The sequence below is a fragment of the Aspergillus costaricaensis genome (assembly GCF_003184835.1).
Source record: "Aspergillus costaricaensis CBS 115574 unplaced genomic scaffold BO79scaffold_9, whole genome shotgun sequence".
NCBI classification, from domain to species: Eukaryota; Fungi; Ascomycota; class Eurotiomycetes; order Eurotiales; family Aspergillaceae; genus Aspergillus; species Aspergillus costaricensis.
This window is the reverse complement of record NW_020291809.1, coordinates 24,830-42,258: the sequence shown is the minus strand read 5'-3', so window position 1 is coordinate 42,258 and position 17,429 is coordinate 24,830. Positions and strand designations below refer to the sequence as shown.

At 49.7% G+C, this 17,429-nt stretch overlaps 7 protein-coding genes across 7 annotated transcripts; 3 read left to right on the top strand and 4 right to left on the bottom strand.

Annotated features, from left to right (window-relative positions):
• Positions 1-382: 382 nt before the first annotated feature.
• On the bottom strand, positions 383-1,943 carry BO79DRAFT_280768 (Zn(II)2Cys6 transcription factor; the record flags this gene model as incomplete). The annotated part of the gene is made up of 3 exons (XM_025688081.1): positions 383-1,030; positions 1,189-1,326; positions 1,383-1,943. Coding segments are annotated over 3 exons (1,347 nt in total), but the record flags the coding sequence as incomplete, so codon positions are not given.
• A 578-nt stretch (positions 1,944-2,521) lies between these two features.
• BO79DRAFT_280764 (uncharacterized protein) lies at positions 2,522-3,420 on the top strand (the record flags this gene model as incomplete). Its single annotated transcript, XM_025688080.1, has 3 exons — positions 2,522-2,766; positions 2,816-3,086; positions 3,151-3,420. 3 exons carry the CDS (start codon positions 2,522-2,524, stop codon positions 3,418-3,420), a joined length of 786 nt encoding a protein of 261 aa, XP_025541547.1.
• A 1,084-nt stretch (positions 3,421-4,504) lies between these two features.
• Positions 4,505-6,543, top strand: BO79DRAFT_226504 (lysophospholipase phospholipase; the record flags this gene model as incomplete). The annotated part of the gene is made up of 3 exons (XM_025683799.1): positions 4,505-4,553; positions 4,639-5,287; positions 5,355-6,543. 3 exons carry the CDS (start codon positions 4,505-4,507, stop codon positions 6,541-6,543), a joined length of 1,887 nt encoding a protein of 628 aa, XP_025541546.1.
• A 1,298-nt stretch (positions 6,544-7,841) lies between these two features.
• On the top strand, positions 7,842-10,000 carry BO79DRAFT_280761 (purine and uridine phosphorylase; the record flags this gene model as incomplete). Its single annotated transcript, XM_025688079.1, has 2 exons — positions 7,842-9,625; positions 9,756-10,000. The coding sequence occupies exons 1-2, from the start codon at positions 7,912-7,914 to the stop codon at positions 9,998-10,000; spliced, it is 1,959 nt and encodes a 652-aa protein (XP_025541545.1). The 5' UTR covers positions 7,842-7,911.
• Positions 10,001-10,343: 343 nt separating this feature from the next.
• Positions 10,344-11,560, bottom strand: BO79DRAFT_208167 (Ldh family oxidoreductase). The gene has a single exon (XM_025682330.1). It carries the CDS (start codon positions 11,517-11,519, stop codon positions 10,452-10,454), a length of 1,068 nt encoding a protein of 355 aa, XP_025541544.1. The 5' UTR covers positions 11,520-11,560; the 3' UTR covers positions 10,344-10,451.
• Positions 11,561-11,897: 337 nt separating this feature from the next.
• Positions 11,898-15,276, bottom strand: BO79DRAFT_215712 (uncharacterized protein; the record flags this gene model as incomplete). Its single annotated transcript, XM_025683278.1, has 6 exons — positions 11,898-12,872; positions 12,922-14,029; positions 14,112-14,316; positions 14,808-14,908; positions 14,971-15,199; positions 15,258-15,276. The coding sequence occupies 6 exons, from the start codon at positions 15,274-15,276 to the stop codon at positions 11,898-11,900; spliced, it is 2,637 nt and encodes an 878-aa protein (XP_025541543.1).
• A 380-nt stretch (positions 15,277-15,656) lies between these two features.
• BO79DRAFT_280737 (SDR family NAD(P)-dependent oxidoreductase) lies at positions 15,657-16,561 on the bottom strand. Its single transcript, XM_025688078.1, has one exon. It carries the CDS (start codon positions 16,519-16,521, stop codon positions 15,712-15,714), a length of 810 nt encoding a protein of 269 aa, XP_025541542.1. The 5' UTR covers positions 16,522-16,561; the 3' UTR covers positions 15,657-15,711.
• Positions 16,562-17,429: the final 868 nt, after the last annotated feature.

Sequence of the window (17,429 nt, the reverse complement as noted above, 5' to 3'; positions counted from 1 at the left end):
TCACGGTCGATATATATGCCACGACCAGTAAGAGTGGCGACACTCCAGATAAAGATCACTCATTCATTAAATATTCCCATGCCTACTTGAACATAAAACTACCTATCTCCAGCACATACGACCATAGGGTGTGGAAAACAGGGCTTCCCGTCCGCTCAGCCGTACTTAAGCCACACGCCGGGAGGTTAGTAGTTGGGTGGGTGACCACCAGCGAATCCCTTCTGTTGTATGTTTTTCATTTTTGTTTTATTGGATTATGTATATATATTCTTCAATCGTGGGCGTGCAAGAAGAAAGAAAGGGTGCTAGAAAGACACATCGCTGAAGGGAATCGACAATAGAGAGCGGAAGATATAACACGTCATGAAAACACATCCCATCCTCACGTCCCCGGAATAAAGCTCCTCGTATGTCCATTCCTGAGCATCTTCGCCATACCAAGGGCCTGTTGAATTCCCGTCGTATTCCCAATGAGCTCCAAAGTCTGGACGATCCATTTCTTCGTGGCGGGATCTGAACTCGCACAGTCGCCCGCCACAAACAGAGGCCATAGCAGGCGAACCACAGCTGTGAATGTCAGTTCCCCAGATACAAAGTGGTATGGAACACTAGCGCAGATATCGTCGGTCATTTGCTTGATAATGTCTATCGAGTCGAACACAATCTGTTGGCATTCTGGTGTTCCTTGTAGGCCCCAGAGACGTAGAGCCATTGATCTGATCATTTCGTGTAATATGATTCGGGTTTGACGGTAGTGATTCCACATTGAGACTACCCCGACGGCCTTGTATACGTGGTAAGTGTCGCTGTGAAGAGGGATTTGCGGGCGAGATTTAGGGTTACTGTGTATGTCAACAACGGAGAATTGCCAATGCGGACCGAGTGACATGGCCCAGGACCGCAGGTCAGTGTCAAGGTGGAGGGCGTTGCTAATTGGTACGCTCAGAGTGTCGATGGAATCGTCAGCCAAGGCGGCGTTGTCCACTTCGACAGAGAGGTCGTGTAGTTGAATTAGTATGTCGCAGAATGTCTCCATTGGCTGTGGATTCTTGTCCTTATTGGTTCGTGCTACGTTCGTAAGGGCTGCTATCTTCGGTGAATTGTACCTTTGGGATCTCCTGAAAATGCTACTAATTGCCTGATAAGGGTGAGAGGCTGCGCGAGTACTTAAGTTAGGGTGAGACTTACATTCTGCAAGCGCACCAGTCTGAACAACTCGAGTCCCGTTGCTGAGTTCAACTGCTCCATCCCACGTAGTTCAACAAGCTTTGTGGCTCCGCGAACATGCTGCGACCAGCCCCGCATTGGACTCGGGAACGTGTTCAACTAGCACCTGCATTAGAAAGCTGAGCCGCGAACCAGTGGAGCTGATCTAATCTTACCTCATACATGCCGAGTAATATAACAGCCCCGAGAGTGGAGTCGGATTTGGCCGATGATGGGTCTCGTAGTGCGTTGTTAGTGGCAATCAGGGCTTTCCCATACTGTTCCCCTGCTGCGCGCTTTAGTTCGGGAAGTCGGTTGATTCTCGCCATGCTCTCTAGCCCTGCAGCTTTGATCGTGGCTTGGAGTGCAGGGGACGGGTCGGTGCTTAGCAGGTGGGGCAGGTAGGAGAGGAGACCCTGGACTCGCGTTGTACCGACGTAGTAAGTGAAGATATGCGACATGACCTGGTCGTCGATCGTGGTTGGCGGAGGGAGTATAGAGGCTGAGGCTGGAGAGGGAGGCTTTGACGAAGAAGGCGACTTGCGTTGTTTGCGGGTGATCGTCCCTCGACCTTCGACTTTCACTGTAATCTCGTCGGTTTGGTCGCAGATTCTTAGAACGTTGGGATCGCGATACCCAGAGCACTCCTGGTTGACCCTTAAGCATTGTGTACACGACGGGCGACGTCGATCGCACTGTTTTGTCAGTACGCCATGATCATCAAGAGCCTCGAGGCGCACCACGTACGATTAGTCGCCGTGTCCTGCATAAGGCACACCCCAGACCTGGCTTCCCCCGGTACACCATGGTAATAGGGCTATGTGTGGATAGTGACTTCCCAGAAAGGTAATCAGTTCGGATGCCAGAGTTTGAAGACGCTTGGCTTCTAGCAAGTGGGACTTGGCTGCCTTTAAAGCCGACCAAGCACGTCGGGCATAAGCTAGAAGTAAGCACTAGTAGCCGTGGATGTGGGGGGCTTTGATGCCATTGGGTCGAGTTTCCGAAACTTTATATTCTCTCACTTGCTCAGCCCGAAACCCAGCCACGGGTTGCAGAATATAGAACAATTCCGTGTTGGTACCTGTAGCTGCAGATGATCGCGAGGCTGAACACTGCATACTCCCGATCAATATGCCATTATAGGTTAAGTCAGTCGTTTGTATAACCTCAGTTCGAAGGGTATATGATGGCCTGTGTTCGCCGATAAGATGCGGTTTTCTAATAAAATCGGCCAAAGCAATCAAGCGATCCTTCTATTACTCTTTTCTTTCCATCTTGGATTATATCTTATATTGTGACATTTACCATTCACAAAATGAACGGAATATTTGCAGCTGACCTTGCAGCCTATCTGATCCTCTCGCCGATCGTTGTTTACAATTTCATAACTCACCGATGGACCGGATTTTTAGCCTGGTACTCCCTGACCATGTTCTGTTCCGCTCGAATCATTGGAGGTGCTCTAGGAGTTCGCGACACCAGCAGCATGACAGCAAACATAATCCAGAGTGTGGGAGTCACGCCTCTAATTCTATGTGTTGACGGATTGGTTCATGAAGCGTACGTATATGGCTCGAGATATGCTAGATCTCGTACTAAATAACGACAGTCGAACGTATCGCTATCCATATGCTAGTCGTCGCCTCAACTGGTCCGTTGTGATCGGGACATCAGTCACCATGGTGGTAGCTATAAGTCTCTCCATCAAGGCATGTCTGGATATCTTCGAGAACAAAGCACAATCCGACGATTATTCATTATGGAAGGCCGGATCAGCCCTGGTCGTTGTTGTTTGGATCTTCCAGATTGGGTGGTCGGTTTACTCCCTGAAATTCCACGATAAAGGGATTCAAGGTCCGGGATATCAAGGCGGCACTGTGGTAAGTATTTCATATTTGCCAGATGCTTCTCAGGTAATGGGTTGACTGACATGTCGTTGTGAAGCTCCTTCAGGGTGCGCTGGTTGCACTAGCATTTATTGGTGTCCGCGTCATCTACGCACTTGTTGCTGTTTGCACGGAGAGCAAAGATCTTAGTCCGGTCTATGGGCTAATGTCTGTACGCGTTGTTCTCATGTTTCTTCCGGAGTTATTTGCGACCGTGACCATAATAGTCGTTGGTGTCCGCACCCGACGTCTCCGCGAACTGAAAGATGAAACGGACTATGGAAAGCTTGATGTCGTCCAGCCAACTTCGATTGGTATTGCGGCTTAGCAGCGGATGCCTTTCCCCGATTTTTTATGTGAATAGATCTTGATTTCTTTTTCTACGGCGTCGCATGTATCTCTTTTCCTCTGTTTCTCCTTCAGTTCGCGATAAAACATGTTAGTATTCGGAATTCAGATACCATTTTGCAACTTCTACTCTTCTCAAATCCAACCAACCATGTCAATGTCAATGTCAATATCCCCACCCGAAGTGATCAATCATGGGTCAGTTCGCGTAGCTCTCACACAGCCTCTGACGCTGCGGCGTATCCGGTGTCTGCATTTGAATAGTCGAGCGCTGATGAGCTTAACCAAATGCAGCCCGCTGTAGACTGTACTTATGGGTCATGACCCACACTAAAGCAGAGTTAAACAACCCCGTTTGATATGCTCGTACGGCAGCGTCGAGTGTTGGTTGGAGCTGGGTTTGTGATTGGTGCGGCAGCAAATTGGGCGGCACAGCGATCAGAGATGAGAAACGTAGCTCAACCCTCGTGGGCTGCAGCACTTCTGCAAGTGGTGGCTGCGTTGACTTGAGAGTGTTCAACGATGGGAAAGAAAGGGAGCAAACGTGGCCTGTGCTGATTGTTGTCTACCGCTCAGCCTCCGAGCTGGTTGCCTGATTAGGTTTAGTGTGGATATCGATAATTTGGCCCCTTCATCATATTGAAAAACGGATCTGTCTCCACTAGCATTCAATCAAGCTCATCTTCACCGATCTTGTTACTTATTAGGGTTAGCGTGCATGAGTCAGGGCTTCCAAGTGCTCTGCTGTCGTCCTCTTAAGGTCTAAATCTTGGCTGGTGTGGGACACTCCGCCCCCAAATCCACTTTTGAGTCTTGAGGCCTTTAGGCCTGGGGTTATTGTTATCCCCACCATGGTATATATTGCCATTCCTAAACGGGTGTACCAGATCGGTGGGATGGGGCTCAGCTTTACAGTCAGTTCAGCCTTGGGTAGCTGTGATTTTGAGTGCACCTGGGAAGCTTAAATATCGAACATTCCCAAGAACATTCAGACCTGTTCTCCATCCTCAATTAACACTATCAATTCATCTAGCAAGGTCTCATTTGGTTCTTACACAGTAATCATGAAGACCTCTGCACTACTCGGCTCAGTTGCCTTGGCCTTCCTGCCTTGTAAGTCCTTTGTGCTTTTCTCTCGATTTATTGACATCACGATGATACTTCGATTCAAGTGACTAATTAACATTGCGTACTATAGCCACATCTGCTGCTCCATCCCAATTAAGTAATTGCCGAGCTCGAACAGACGTCAGCGTTGAGCGGCGGGCCTTGTCAAATGCCGCAAACCCTTATGCTCCGGTCCATGTTTCCTGTCCGGCAAACCGGCCTAGCATTCGTGGCGCTGCGACACTCTCTCCCGAGGAAGTTTCCTGGCTAGATACCCGACGTGAAAAGTCTCTATCAGGGCTGAAAGAGTTTTTCGGTCATGTTGAGATAGGTTGCTTCGACGCCTTGGATTACCTCGACACAAGCGACTCATCCAGTTTGCCCAATGTTGCAATTGCTATATCCGGCGGTGGTATGCGCGCAATGTTGAATGGTGCTGGTGCCCTCAAAGCATTCGATAGTCGGACTGAGGGTACGGCTGCTCAGGGGCAGTTGGGCGGTCTACTTCAATCGGCAACCTATGTTTCTGCTCTCAGTGGAGGCTCCTGGTTACTGTCTTCAGTGTTCATGAACAACTTCACAACCATCTCCGCCCTTCAGGATACTTTCTGGGACTTTAGTTCCGCATCCATCCTTGAAGGGCCTGCAACCATGGAACCTACCGACTTTTGGGGGAACGTCACAGCTCAAGTGAAGGCCAAAAGGGCTGCCGGTTTTACCACTACTGACGCGGATATTTGGTAAGCCATATACTCATACAACATTCAACCCAAGATAACAGCTACGGGTAAATGCTAACTAATGCAGGGGTCGTGCCGAAGGCTACTACTTCCTCAACTCTAGCCATGGCGGCGTTGACATCCATTGGTCCTCGATTACGAAGACACAGGCATTCCAGCACGGAGACATGCCACTGCCACTGGTGGTTGTTGACGGCCAGTCCTTCGCGGACGCCAACGACGAGCCCGGTGAAGACAAACCCATCTATGAAGTCTCGCCCTGGGAATTTGGAACTTACGACAACAACATGTATGGATTCGCACCACTTGAGTACTTGGGAACCCGATTCGTGAACGGCCAGGTGCCCGAAAATGAGACCTGTGTGCGCGGCTTCGACAGCGCTGGATTTATCACCGGAACGTCCAGCGACATTTGGAATGAAAACGGCGCAGACATTGCCGCCACCCTACGTGCTGCGATAGGGGATGTTTCAACTAACACCACCGAGGGCGCTTTGGAGGTAGAACTGCTCTCGTACATCCTCGAGGAAGTTATGGGCGCTGTCAGCTCCAACAACACCGCCACCAGTGGCCCAGCTGCCTACGAGCCCAATCCTTTTTATGGATACAACGCGAACACCTCGCCTTTTGCAAACACTACAAGACTGACAGTGGTCGACGGCGGTGAAGATGAAGAGAATATTCCCCTCAACCCACTCATTCAGAGGAAGCGTGATGTGGATGTTATCTTCGCCATCGATTCCAACAACAATGATGCCGGCTACAAATGGCCCACTGGAGAGTCACTTATCGCTACTTATGAGCGTACTCTTGCTGGTTACGCCAATGATACTTCGTTTCCTTCCATCCCGGATGGTAACACCTTTGTCAATTTGGGACTTATTAGCCATCCCACTTTCTTCGGCTGCAATAGCTCGAACATGACTACACCTGCTCCGTTGATTGTCTACCTGCCTAACCACCCCGTCACTTATATGTCCAACACGACGACTACGGATACGACTTTCAATACCACAGCCCGTGACGCTATGATAACCAACGGATTCAATGTTGCGACTCAGGCTAATGGCACTCTGGATAATGAGTGGACTACCTGTGTGGGTTGCGCTGTGCTTAGTCGTTCGTTTGACCGGACGAACACACCGGTGCCTGCTGCCTGTGAGCAATGCTTTCAGCGCTATTGCTGGAATGGTACGCTTGATACCAGTACTCCAGCGGTGTATGATCCGTCGGTCATTTTTCCGTCTGGCTTGTAGATCAGAGATCAGATGGTGAGGGGTCAGAGGTGATGATGGTGTCCTGATGGGGATATGTATTGATAGCTGGCGAGTGGGGGCAACATGGCTTCGATAGAAGAGTTCATGTTATTGTCTTATATATAGTCTTACTACCATTAATCACTGATGTTCTGTCGTATTTCACTGATACTGAGAAAGGTATTATTAGTATAGGTTTCTCATGCTTGGTGCGATGTGAATCACAATGAGCCACACGATGCCTTCTCCCATACCATCTTTTCAGAAATTCTGTCAAGGGTGGTCTCGATAATCTGCCTTGAGTAGCTTGGCACTCATGTCATAAGTAACCCAATTACGGTGATAATCAATAGTTATCCAATAGTAGACGATGTCGAGAAACTAACTTACTAACGTGGCTCGGGCCTCTGGACGTCGGAGTTTCGGGGTCAGGCAGGAATCGGGCAACCACAAACGCCACACCCTTCCATATGAGAAAACGAGGCTATACAGATAATGCCAGCTAATGGACCGTCCAGTCTTAGGCTTCGGAGCTATCTTAGCCCACACCAGAAGATATGAAGGTAGTAAGCAGGAGGTCATTTACAGAATACCACTCTACCCAGCAAGGTTTGGTTCCTCACTTCTTTTCACTCACAGCCTTGCAGATCCCAAACGGGAAACAACACCATCAGCTTGTGCCTGCCGATTCAACCGGCAGGCGTCGAAGTGGTCGGAAACTCTGAAACACCAGATGACCCCTAACTACGACTTGCTTGCTGATAGACAAGGCTCGACGGCAGCGAGGCTGCTTACAGGATGGTCTCAAGCATGGTGTGCCCCTGTCCAAGAAAAAGCAAACATTAATCTTTGATTCGTTACTGGGCACACTCAGACTTTGGAGTGTATTCCTCGTGATTACGGGACGGTCGCCATAGGACGCCATCATTGCTTCTTGAGGTTAGCATGTCTAGGGGCTCGAATCACGTCCACTTCTTTCCATGCAGGTCTGCACTCGTGGCATTAGTGGCATGCACAGCACGGTAGCAGGTTTTGAGTGGTCTCTCATACGCAAGGCTGAAGGAAAGGCTACTTAAGGGGCCGCTTAAAGCGTCTCCGGATGTAAAAGCCCTTCATAATCCCTGAGTGGATATGGAAACATAACGGAGCTGTACCTGAACCAAGGGGTAACCTGGGATCAGAGGTGAGTGTGTCTTCATCCAGATTAGGTTCAGCATTCGACTGACCATTATGATTTCCAAATAGTTATAAGCGTACCATAGGATCGCTCTTCGATTCCCCAGAAGCACAATCTCTGTCCCGTGTAACACATTTCTTCGATCAGTCGGCTACTCCTCCCCTTGTGCAGTTTTCGCTACAGCCTTGAAAATGTCTTCCACAAATCCCACTTTCGCGACAGAATCATTTTCATCCCGTAAAAAGCCCCCGCCTTCGTGCGATTTCACAGTGGGATGGATATGTGCCATCTTCATCGAGTACCTTGCTGCGCTGGAAGTACTGGATGAGAAGTACGAGGCCCACCCCGGAGATGTGCAGGCTGGAGGAGATTACAATGAGTACACGCGGGGTCGCATTGGAAATCACTATGTGGTGGTTGTCTGTCTACCCGCGGAGTCCTATGGGCTGGCGTCAGCTGCGACTGTCGTAACAAACATGCGAAGCACCTTTCCAACTCTCCGATTTGCGTTGATGGTTGGCATTGCCGGGGGCTCTCCACGAGCTGGTAGTGACGTGCGCCTGGGTGACGTGGTTGTCGGCACAATGGTCAAACCAACCAGGTTTGGCAAGGATACGACTGAAGGCTTTGAGCACACTGGCCATGTTCCTCGCCCTCCCAACATCCTGCTTTGTCGTGTAAATCATCTGAAGAGGCGCACACTCATGGATATAGACATGGAAAGAATTGTTGACGACAAAGTTCGTGCTCTGCGCATCACTCTCAGAGACAGGTTTCAGCCCCGGAGCACGATGGTGGACCGCCTCTATGCATCCGACTATATCCATAGTGATGTTTGCGATTGCAAGAGGAATGAGCCTGGTCTTCCTGACCGCATTGTCGCCCGGGAAGAGCGCCTTCCGGGTAACCGTCTTGTGGTGCATTCTGGGCCAATAGCTTCGGGTGACCAAGTCATCAAGAATGCAAAGATTCGCGACCGTGATGCGAGTAAGCTTGGTACGATCTGTTTTGACATGGAGTCGGCGGCATTGACGAGCATCGATGCCATTGTCATCCGCGGCATCTGTGATTATGCAGATTCACATAAAAACGACGAATGGCATGGCTATGCTGCTATGGCTGCTGCACTTACCGCCGTCGAGTTTTTGAAGCTGGTTCCTGTCGCCGATGTTCAGAAGACTCGGATCGGTATCACCGAGGAGGAAGTCCGTCGGTTTGTGGAAGCGTCAATCGATGAGCTGAAGGTTGTAGTAGATGATACCTTGTGCAATCAGCAAGAGAATATTTCGAGGGTGCAGGCTACACTTGAAGGGGTCGATCAGCGCTTTTCGCTCCTCAACCGCTTGAAAGAGCCAGTGACACGCAACGAGGACGAAGTGGGTCGGACAGTCGTACAGCTTCGCAGCCTCGAAGAGTCTCACAACAAACTCGCGACTGCACTCCAAGACCTTTCGGAAACAATCTTACAGCAAGAGAAAAGAAGCTTAACCGCTGAGACTAAGCGAGAATGGGCGACTTTGCGTGCTACTGTCACTAGCAAGTCTGCGGAGTGCCGAAAAGCTGCCGCTTTCATCGGTGAGACTTTGGATGTGGCGGGAGACGTTCTCGAAAGTGTTGGAGAATACACCAATAAAGACGAATTGAAATTTGCTTCCCACATCACTCACCTCGGAGGCAGGTTTGGTATTAGAATCAGCAAACGCGGCGACAAGCATGCCGATTCTCCTGTCAATGAAACAGCAGCGATCGAGGATACCAAGGAAGCTAATGACAGCTTCTGGCAGCGACCCAAGTTTGAAAAGCCCAACTTCATCAGCCAAACCCAAGACAAATTTTCGGGCTTGGTTGGTAAGATGTCGCTTCGCAAGGGTACCAATGTTGAACCAGAACAGAGCTATGGGGTCGGTAGGGACTCAAGCTTTGAGACGACTGCTCCTAACGGGACAAATGGCCACCATACATCAACGCCTATGCTGGACGACAGGCGGGCCGAACCGGTAGTTGAATCACCTCGGAGTAGCACCACCTTCTCCAGCAACACTGCGTCAGCACCTTCAGAACATAGCAACAACATCTCAGGAGGATCCCACAAGCCTATCCCTCCAGGTCCGTTGCGACCGAAACCTGACAGACTCCGTTCCAAAGGCAGTGACGGGAGTGGAGGATCGGTACAGTCTCTTCATGGGCAGGCCTCTCACGAACAGGTATACCGAAGTGTCCAGGAACCTGCACCGAAAATTTCCAGAATGCCAGCGTCTTCTCAGGACACAAACGTTCTAAATTTTGCAAGGGATATCGAGAAGAACGGTTCCACTAATTGTGTGATCCGGCCCATTCACCAACGCTGAGTTCTCAGGTTGGAAGGGTGCTCTGTCGTTCACTTCTTCGCTGCATAAATAGACATTCTCACAGGGCATGTCGCGGACCAGGAGTGGTTCAATTCCCGCAGGTGAAGAAGTTACTATGATAATATACTGATATTCCACTGGTTTGTTTCGCTGTGCTTTTCGTTTGTATCCTTATTCATCTCCTGCTAGTTTGTGTGTCCGTTATGTCCAAAGCAATGTTCAACTCAAATATTACAAATACAATATGACACTGTACTTTGGGAGATGAAGATTCTGCGGTTTCCTGTGTGCCGCACACGGCTGCCGTCCATGTCTGACATCCGTTGCTCTTCTACTGGTAAAGGCAGAAACCAATAACCCAGATCGACTATGCAGAGACGAAATCAATCAACCCTCAACTTATCCGCCCCAACCATCTCCGCCTCCCTATTCAACGCCTCAATCTCCGCCTCGGTAAACGGAATACCATCCTTCAATCTCTTCTCTCTCGTAATCTGCTCAATCTCCCCAGGATAATAAATCCTCTCCACCCCAGCCATCTTATCACTCTCCACAACCTTCTGATACAAGTAGTCCATCCTCTCCTTAAACTCCTCCAAATCCATAAACAAATCCGGCTTAATGGCCACCAAGAAATGACCCACATCCGCCGGCTTAGACGGATCATAAGGCCCCGTCACGCCCCCAGCGAACGCAGACCCGGACAACACTCCCGAAAACACATCCATCATAATCGCCAGCGCGGACCCCTTCGGCCCACCCATGGGAAGCATCACGCCCTGAAGCGCCTTAGCCGGATCATCCGTCATATTCCCCTCGCCATCAAGCGCCCAATCAGTCGGGATTTTCTCCCCGCGGCGAAGCGCCTTGTAGATCTTGCCTCTGGCGGCAATTGACGGCGCCATGTCCAGAATAAACGGCGGAGTAGATCCAGCCGGAGCGCCGCATGCGATCGGAGACACGCCCATGAGCTTGGATCTACCGCCCCAGACGGGCAGGGCGGGCGAGGAATTCGTGAATACGAGGGACATCATCCCTGCGTCCAGGGCCTGCTGGACTATCCATGCGGACATGCCGAAGTGGTTCGAGTGCTTGATGGAGACGAGGCCGATGCCGTATACTTTGGCCATCTCGATGGCGCGTTGCATGCCCATGTGTGCGGAGACGAAGCCGAAGGCGTTATGGCCGTCTACTTGTGCGACAACGGGGGTTTTCTCAGTGAGAGTGGGGGTGGCGCTGGGCGAGAGGACATTTTGGCGGATCCGTTGCATGTATGATGGGATGCGGTTGGAACCGTGCGTGTCTACGCCGCGGAGATCGGCTTGCACGAGGCATGATGATATGATCTTGGCGTGGTCGGTGGAGACGCCGTTTTTGGTCAGGATGGACTGGATGAATGTTTCCAGGTGGGTGGGGTTGATGTGACGGATTTGGTGTTGGGGGTCGGACATTTTGGTAATTGTAATTGTTATTGAATTATGAATGATTAGAGAGGTTTTGTTGTTGTTATTGGATTCGAGGTTGATGTCGAGGATGAGGATGCGATGCTTTTATGAGGGGAGCTTGTTTCGGAGCTTATCGGGGTTGGCCGTCGCCCCACACGGGGCACTTCCGAAAAGTAACGGATGGTCCCCGATTGGACGTATGACTCAATTAAGGGTCCGAGAATGCACCTCATATTGATGGGTCTGTTTTCCCTGACTTTTAGGTCACTGGGAATATTCTCCGGGACGTTTTCGTTGGGATGATGTAAGCCCCTGATGAGTAGACTTGTTATCGCATGGCTGAAAATGCTTCTTCGTTTGCTTCGATCGGCATCCTTTGCTTCCTCACTGTGGTGAGCTGTTGAAGACCTCCCACATCAGCCCATCGATGTCAGGCATTCCACTCCAGCCTTGAAAGTCGCCTTGCAGGAGATCATCAAACAGATTGAAGTGGTAGGAAGTATCTTCCGGTTGGTATTCTTGAGGAAGAGCTAATGCTCCGGGGATTTGTTCAGAGTTGCCGTACCCCTCGGCAATGCCATTATATTCTGCCAGTTGATGGTTTTGCGCAGATGATGAGCTCTGCATGCCTCCAGATCGTGACTGCATTCTGTCGGCTTCAGTGTGCAATTCGATAGTCGATTGGGTTCTCAGAAGCCGTTCTATTGTCACACGGGATAGCTCGTCAATGCAATCCCGCGCCCGAGTAGCCTCGTTCCAGTGCTCCCCGATGCTACTAAGTATGTTCTGCGCCATGGTGAGACTCGACATGAGTTCATCGACGCGCACCTTCGTCGTAGTTCTCGGTAGTTTCCAGATACAGTAGAGTAATACAAGCGCCCCAAGGAATACAGAGTGAACAAGGAGTCGGCTGTACAGCAGGCTTCCTGTTCTGTAGATATCGCCAAACGTTTGCAGAAGATCGACAGCCTGGTGGAAGCAAAGATCGAGCATCTCCTCCGACGGGTTCGGAATTGCCGGACTTGGTCGCAAAAGCAATATCATTGTTTCATGATATCTGGTCTTACAGAGCTTGGTAATCACGTCTCCTCCACTAGTTGATTCTTGTGGGATAGTCGATTTCCAGTCTCTGAGTGCTTTTATCATATCACGCTGCCACGTGAAGATATCCCGCACCGGGGGATAGGCATAGCTCGGTACGTCACGTTGAATGCTGTGCATGACATATTTTATCTCTGAGTTCACCTTGGCTAATTTGAAGAGATGGATCGAGTGCGACATGTGTGACGGTGGCTCCTGTGGTTCATTTCGGTTGGGGTCAGAATTGACAAGGCCCGTGTCTGGTATGTCCAGCGGCAACTGTGACCAGATTAGTATCTCTTCCCGCGCTATAGAGCATTGATCTTACCCTCATCTCACAAGCCTCATCTCTAATACCTATAGGACGCCCCATCATGGTGCAAATAGCTCTATCGAGCGTATATACCACCCAAAAGATACGGGTCCGTATCTCCTGATCAAGCAACGAAATTCCGAGGGAAGGAGATGCCCGAACGTCGCGCTGCAATCCCAAGTCTATCACACTGGCAAGACACTGATAGTTGAGGTTCCATATGTTGACATTAGTAGATGGGTTATGCAAGGCATAAACCATAAGAAGTAGCATGCATTGCAGAGCAGTAACCGAGCCATATGAACAGACCTGCTCAACATACTTCATGGCTGACGCATAGTATCCCTCCACGGGAAGATGCACCTTACATTCACGAGATAAGTACAAGGCTGAGAGCGATAGCACCATGTAAACCTGAAACAAGTCCGGGGGGCTCTCATTGTGGGACGCATATACTCGCTCGATCACAGACATGTGGGTCGGCTCATGCAGGAACGGGTAGATAAGATGTACCGTTCGGAAGTATTTCTTTGACAGTTCCATGGCGCTTTCTTTTCGAGTAGGCAGCAGGGTTAGGTTACTTAGCAGTTCAGTTGAAAGGCTAGTTGACTCTGCTGTGGCCCTTTTCACGCCTCTGGCTTTAGAACGCCGCCCAGCGCTGGAGAATATACGGTTCGCAAAGAAGTACCCGCTGGATGGCCCAATGTATCGAGGACCTTCACCAGAGGACAACGACACCAGTCCGATCTCATGCGCCGGTTGATGTCCAGAATTGTTTCCCTGCACATGATGTTGTGGATTCTGTTCCGCCAGTGGAATGAAGGTATTCTCTTCATTGCGTGAAACGGCTGGAGCCTCTCTTCTAAACTCCCGAGAGGATTGGTGCAAACTAGTGGTCGGGTCGTCTTCGTGCTGTACTTCTACAGATAGTATCGTGCTATCATGATCTGCAGCGTTCTCTGGGGCGTTACTGCGAGGTTCAAGTCCCAAATCCACGTTCGCGCAGTTTTCCTTGACAATCGACTCGAGCCATCGGATCCGATTTTCCATGTTTGAAATATATCTCCGCGTGACCTCCTGTTTTCCATCATTCACACATGATACCCCTGCCTTCAGGCAGGAGCTACATGATGGCTCATTCCCATCACACTGCAAAACGGGACACCGTGAGCGCGAATCAACCAGCGAATGGTCTGGCTACTTACGCGAATCTTCCTTCGTTGGCATCGCCTACACGCCGCTCTATTCCGATTTCGACGCGGTGAGTCCATGTTGGCATATGGACACCCGAGTGGGGACAAAAGGACTGATCTGGGATAACAGATGCTCTATCACTGGATGACTGGACTGAACTGGGGTGTTGTTGCCGCGTCTTTCTCGCTTTGCCACGTGATCTTCCTTCTTGGCGGTCTGTAAATCCGGGGTACAGCTAGTTCAGCAGATAATATGTAATTGCTAGATTGTGATTGATCTGATTGGCGAAGCGATGCAAGCTGATGGCTGAAGAAATTGCTCCATCTCCTGCTTTCTCAACGCTACCGGGAAACGGCAATGTGGGTGGCGCGGGGAGTGTCCGACGGCCAAGCGGAGTGCCTCCGTCACTCATGTCATGTGACTATAACCTTAATGCCTCATATATCAGGCGGACAATATGTGTCTCCCTGATCGATCAGTAGACTTGGCTCCTGAAAATGAGTATATAGTACTCCGTAAAGTAAGCTTTTTTCAGGAAGCATTATTGCGAGCATTATAGCGGAGACGTCTTCTTCTGTAGGCGTTCACGACTAATGGCTCTAGTATTATCATGGTGAAGTTGTGTCTATAATATAAAACCGTGCTCTGTCAAGATATATAACTACTAAACTCTTCAAATTTGTTTTGCGAAAACATTCATCTCTAACCCAACACAGGAAAATCACACATATACTCATCCTCCTCATCAACCTCAAAGTCAAATCTCACCAGGTCCTCCTTGTACGGAAACATATATGTCGATGTCACGCTGCCATAATCAAGGTTAGCCCCAGCAATCTCGACCAGCGGACTTAGTATCCATTCACTTACTCATGATGCTCCTTACTAGCCTGGTACTCTGCTAGTGCAGCCAGGTCCTCATGATAGCTTACTAGAGCGATCTGGAATCCCTTGCTGCGGTCTATGGGGTCGGTCACACTGGGACCGCCCACGAGGAGGCGTCCGGATTTCACACAGGGTAGGTTCTTGAGCCTTTTGAGCTCTATCACGAAGCGTTGTTTGTGCTCCTCGGTCACCTCGGGACGGAACTTAAAGAGGACTGGTTGGTAGTAGGTTAGTTGGAGATCATAGACTTTGTAATAGTTGTGTGGACATACCGATGTGGACTAGAGTCATTGTGGAAAGAGTCTATGGTAGAGACTGGATTTGAAAGTAATACAAACAAAGATATGCTCTTACAGAAATATTTGAAGTTAAAAGAGAACAATCAAGGTATTTAGCTCTAAATCCTCCTGCTCGTGTATTCTATTTCGTGGTGAAGCTGACCCGCGGCTATTCAACCATCAGCGGATGTCTTCCGTAGCTTTCGGGGACATGCCGCTTAGTATTTAGTTTGACTATAGCGTACAACAGAAGGGACTGGGCAGGACTAATGGGGAGAATATAACGTCTGTAGCATCAATGTTATGTTTAATCAAGTATATTATGCACAAATATATATGTATTAATTAAAACGACACGAGATAATAGCCCGTACAGATACAGCGTGCAGCTTGGGCCGTTCTAGCCTGCTACATCAAACACATAGAGAACATGGAGGATAATATCTATTTACACTCTCCCTGTAGAAGACGTAATACCGCCATCCACCACCAGCTCCTGTCCAGTGATATACCGTGCCTCCTCCGATGCCAGAAACACCGTAGCATTAGCCACATCCCAAGCATCCCCCATGCGACCCATTGGCACCTGCTCATCGCGCGTCTTCATATATGCCGCCTCATCACCGCCCGGCGCATACCTCTTCGCAAGCTCCCGAGTATATGGCGTATAAATCAGCCCCGGAACAACCGTATTCAACCTCACACCCTTCCCCGCATATATCACCGCCGTGGCCTTTGTGAATTGCATAATGGCTGCTTTTGTAGCGGAATATGCCACCTGTGGCTTCCCGATATACCGCAGCCCGGCAATACTCGACACATTGATTACCGTGCCGCCCGTCTCCTGCTTCTCCATGATAGGAAGCACGTAATGACTCGTCAGATAAACGCTTTTCAGATTCAGGTCGACTTGTTGATCCCATGTTTCTTCGCTCATTTCGGCGGGACCGCCTGGTTCGGATTTCCCCACGTTGTTGATTAGAATGTCGATGCGCCCGTGGCGTTGCATGCAGCTATCCACGAGGGCCTTGACGGAGGTGGAATCAGTAACGTTTGTTTCTTGGACTTCGCATTTTCCGCCCTCTTTCTCGATTCGGGCTTTGGTTCGCTCGGCACTGGATAATGAGCGATTGCCGCCGAAGATGATCGCGCCTTGTTGGGAGAGCTTCATGGCGATGGCGGCGCCGATGCCCCAGCCCTCGTCGGTGGTCTGGCCGAGGCCGGTGATAAGCGCGACTTTGCCGTCTAGTCGAAGCATTTTGAAGAAACAATTGAAGAAGTGGGTAGGTAAATATGAACAGGCAATGGTAATAGAGACTGAGTTATAGCTTTCTTTATCGCAACTTGTATGGAGATATCAGCGGGTGTCTGCTAGTCTTAGACTAGCTGTCACTTCTTACCCCTCATTATGGGGAGCGGACCATCTCCGAGGCTCTATCGGCCCCGCGCGGCGCCCTTCCGTCGAGCCTCTTGCTGGCAAGGCTATCAATTGCAGAGATGATGGCTATTTTTGAATTACCACTTCAGCGAGCAGAGAATTTTAGCTGGTCTAGGGCAATATATCGGATCTTAGTAATGTTAGCGGTGTAAGTACCTACTTTACTTCTAGGCAGCCATCTATGCTAGGTAATGCACTTTGACTGGTGAGCGTTAATACTAAGCGGGATAGAATTTTGATGGCTGTGTTTGTATCCTCCTACCGTAAGATGAGAATGCCATGTGCCAGGTTACTGTAGTCTGTGGACACATCCTTTTTGATCCGAGTACTTTGAGTGCTATGCCAACCAATATGCAAGATGCATGAATCAAGACTAAACTGTAATGTGTCCATGCCGTGCCAAGAAACAAGGAGATGCTGAAGAATTGTGCTCATGCCCCCACATTCCGCGAATTGGCCTCCTACATGCCTTTAGCCTTACCCATTATGTCTATTAGAGGAACCGATCGACCATATTTACGGATGGCTGACGTGAGAAAGGTGGTACCAATTTCGAGATCCGTGATGCAAACCGGGTGAAGAAGAGTTGCATTGGTGTATGGATATCCAATAGGTTTCTGCAATACACGCAAAGATGTACGGAGTAGTGATTGTCATCTCAAATTTAATTCGAGAAATTCCAGATCCTTCCATACATGGAAAACACGCCTCGTATTCTACTGTCGATC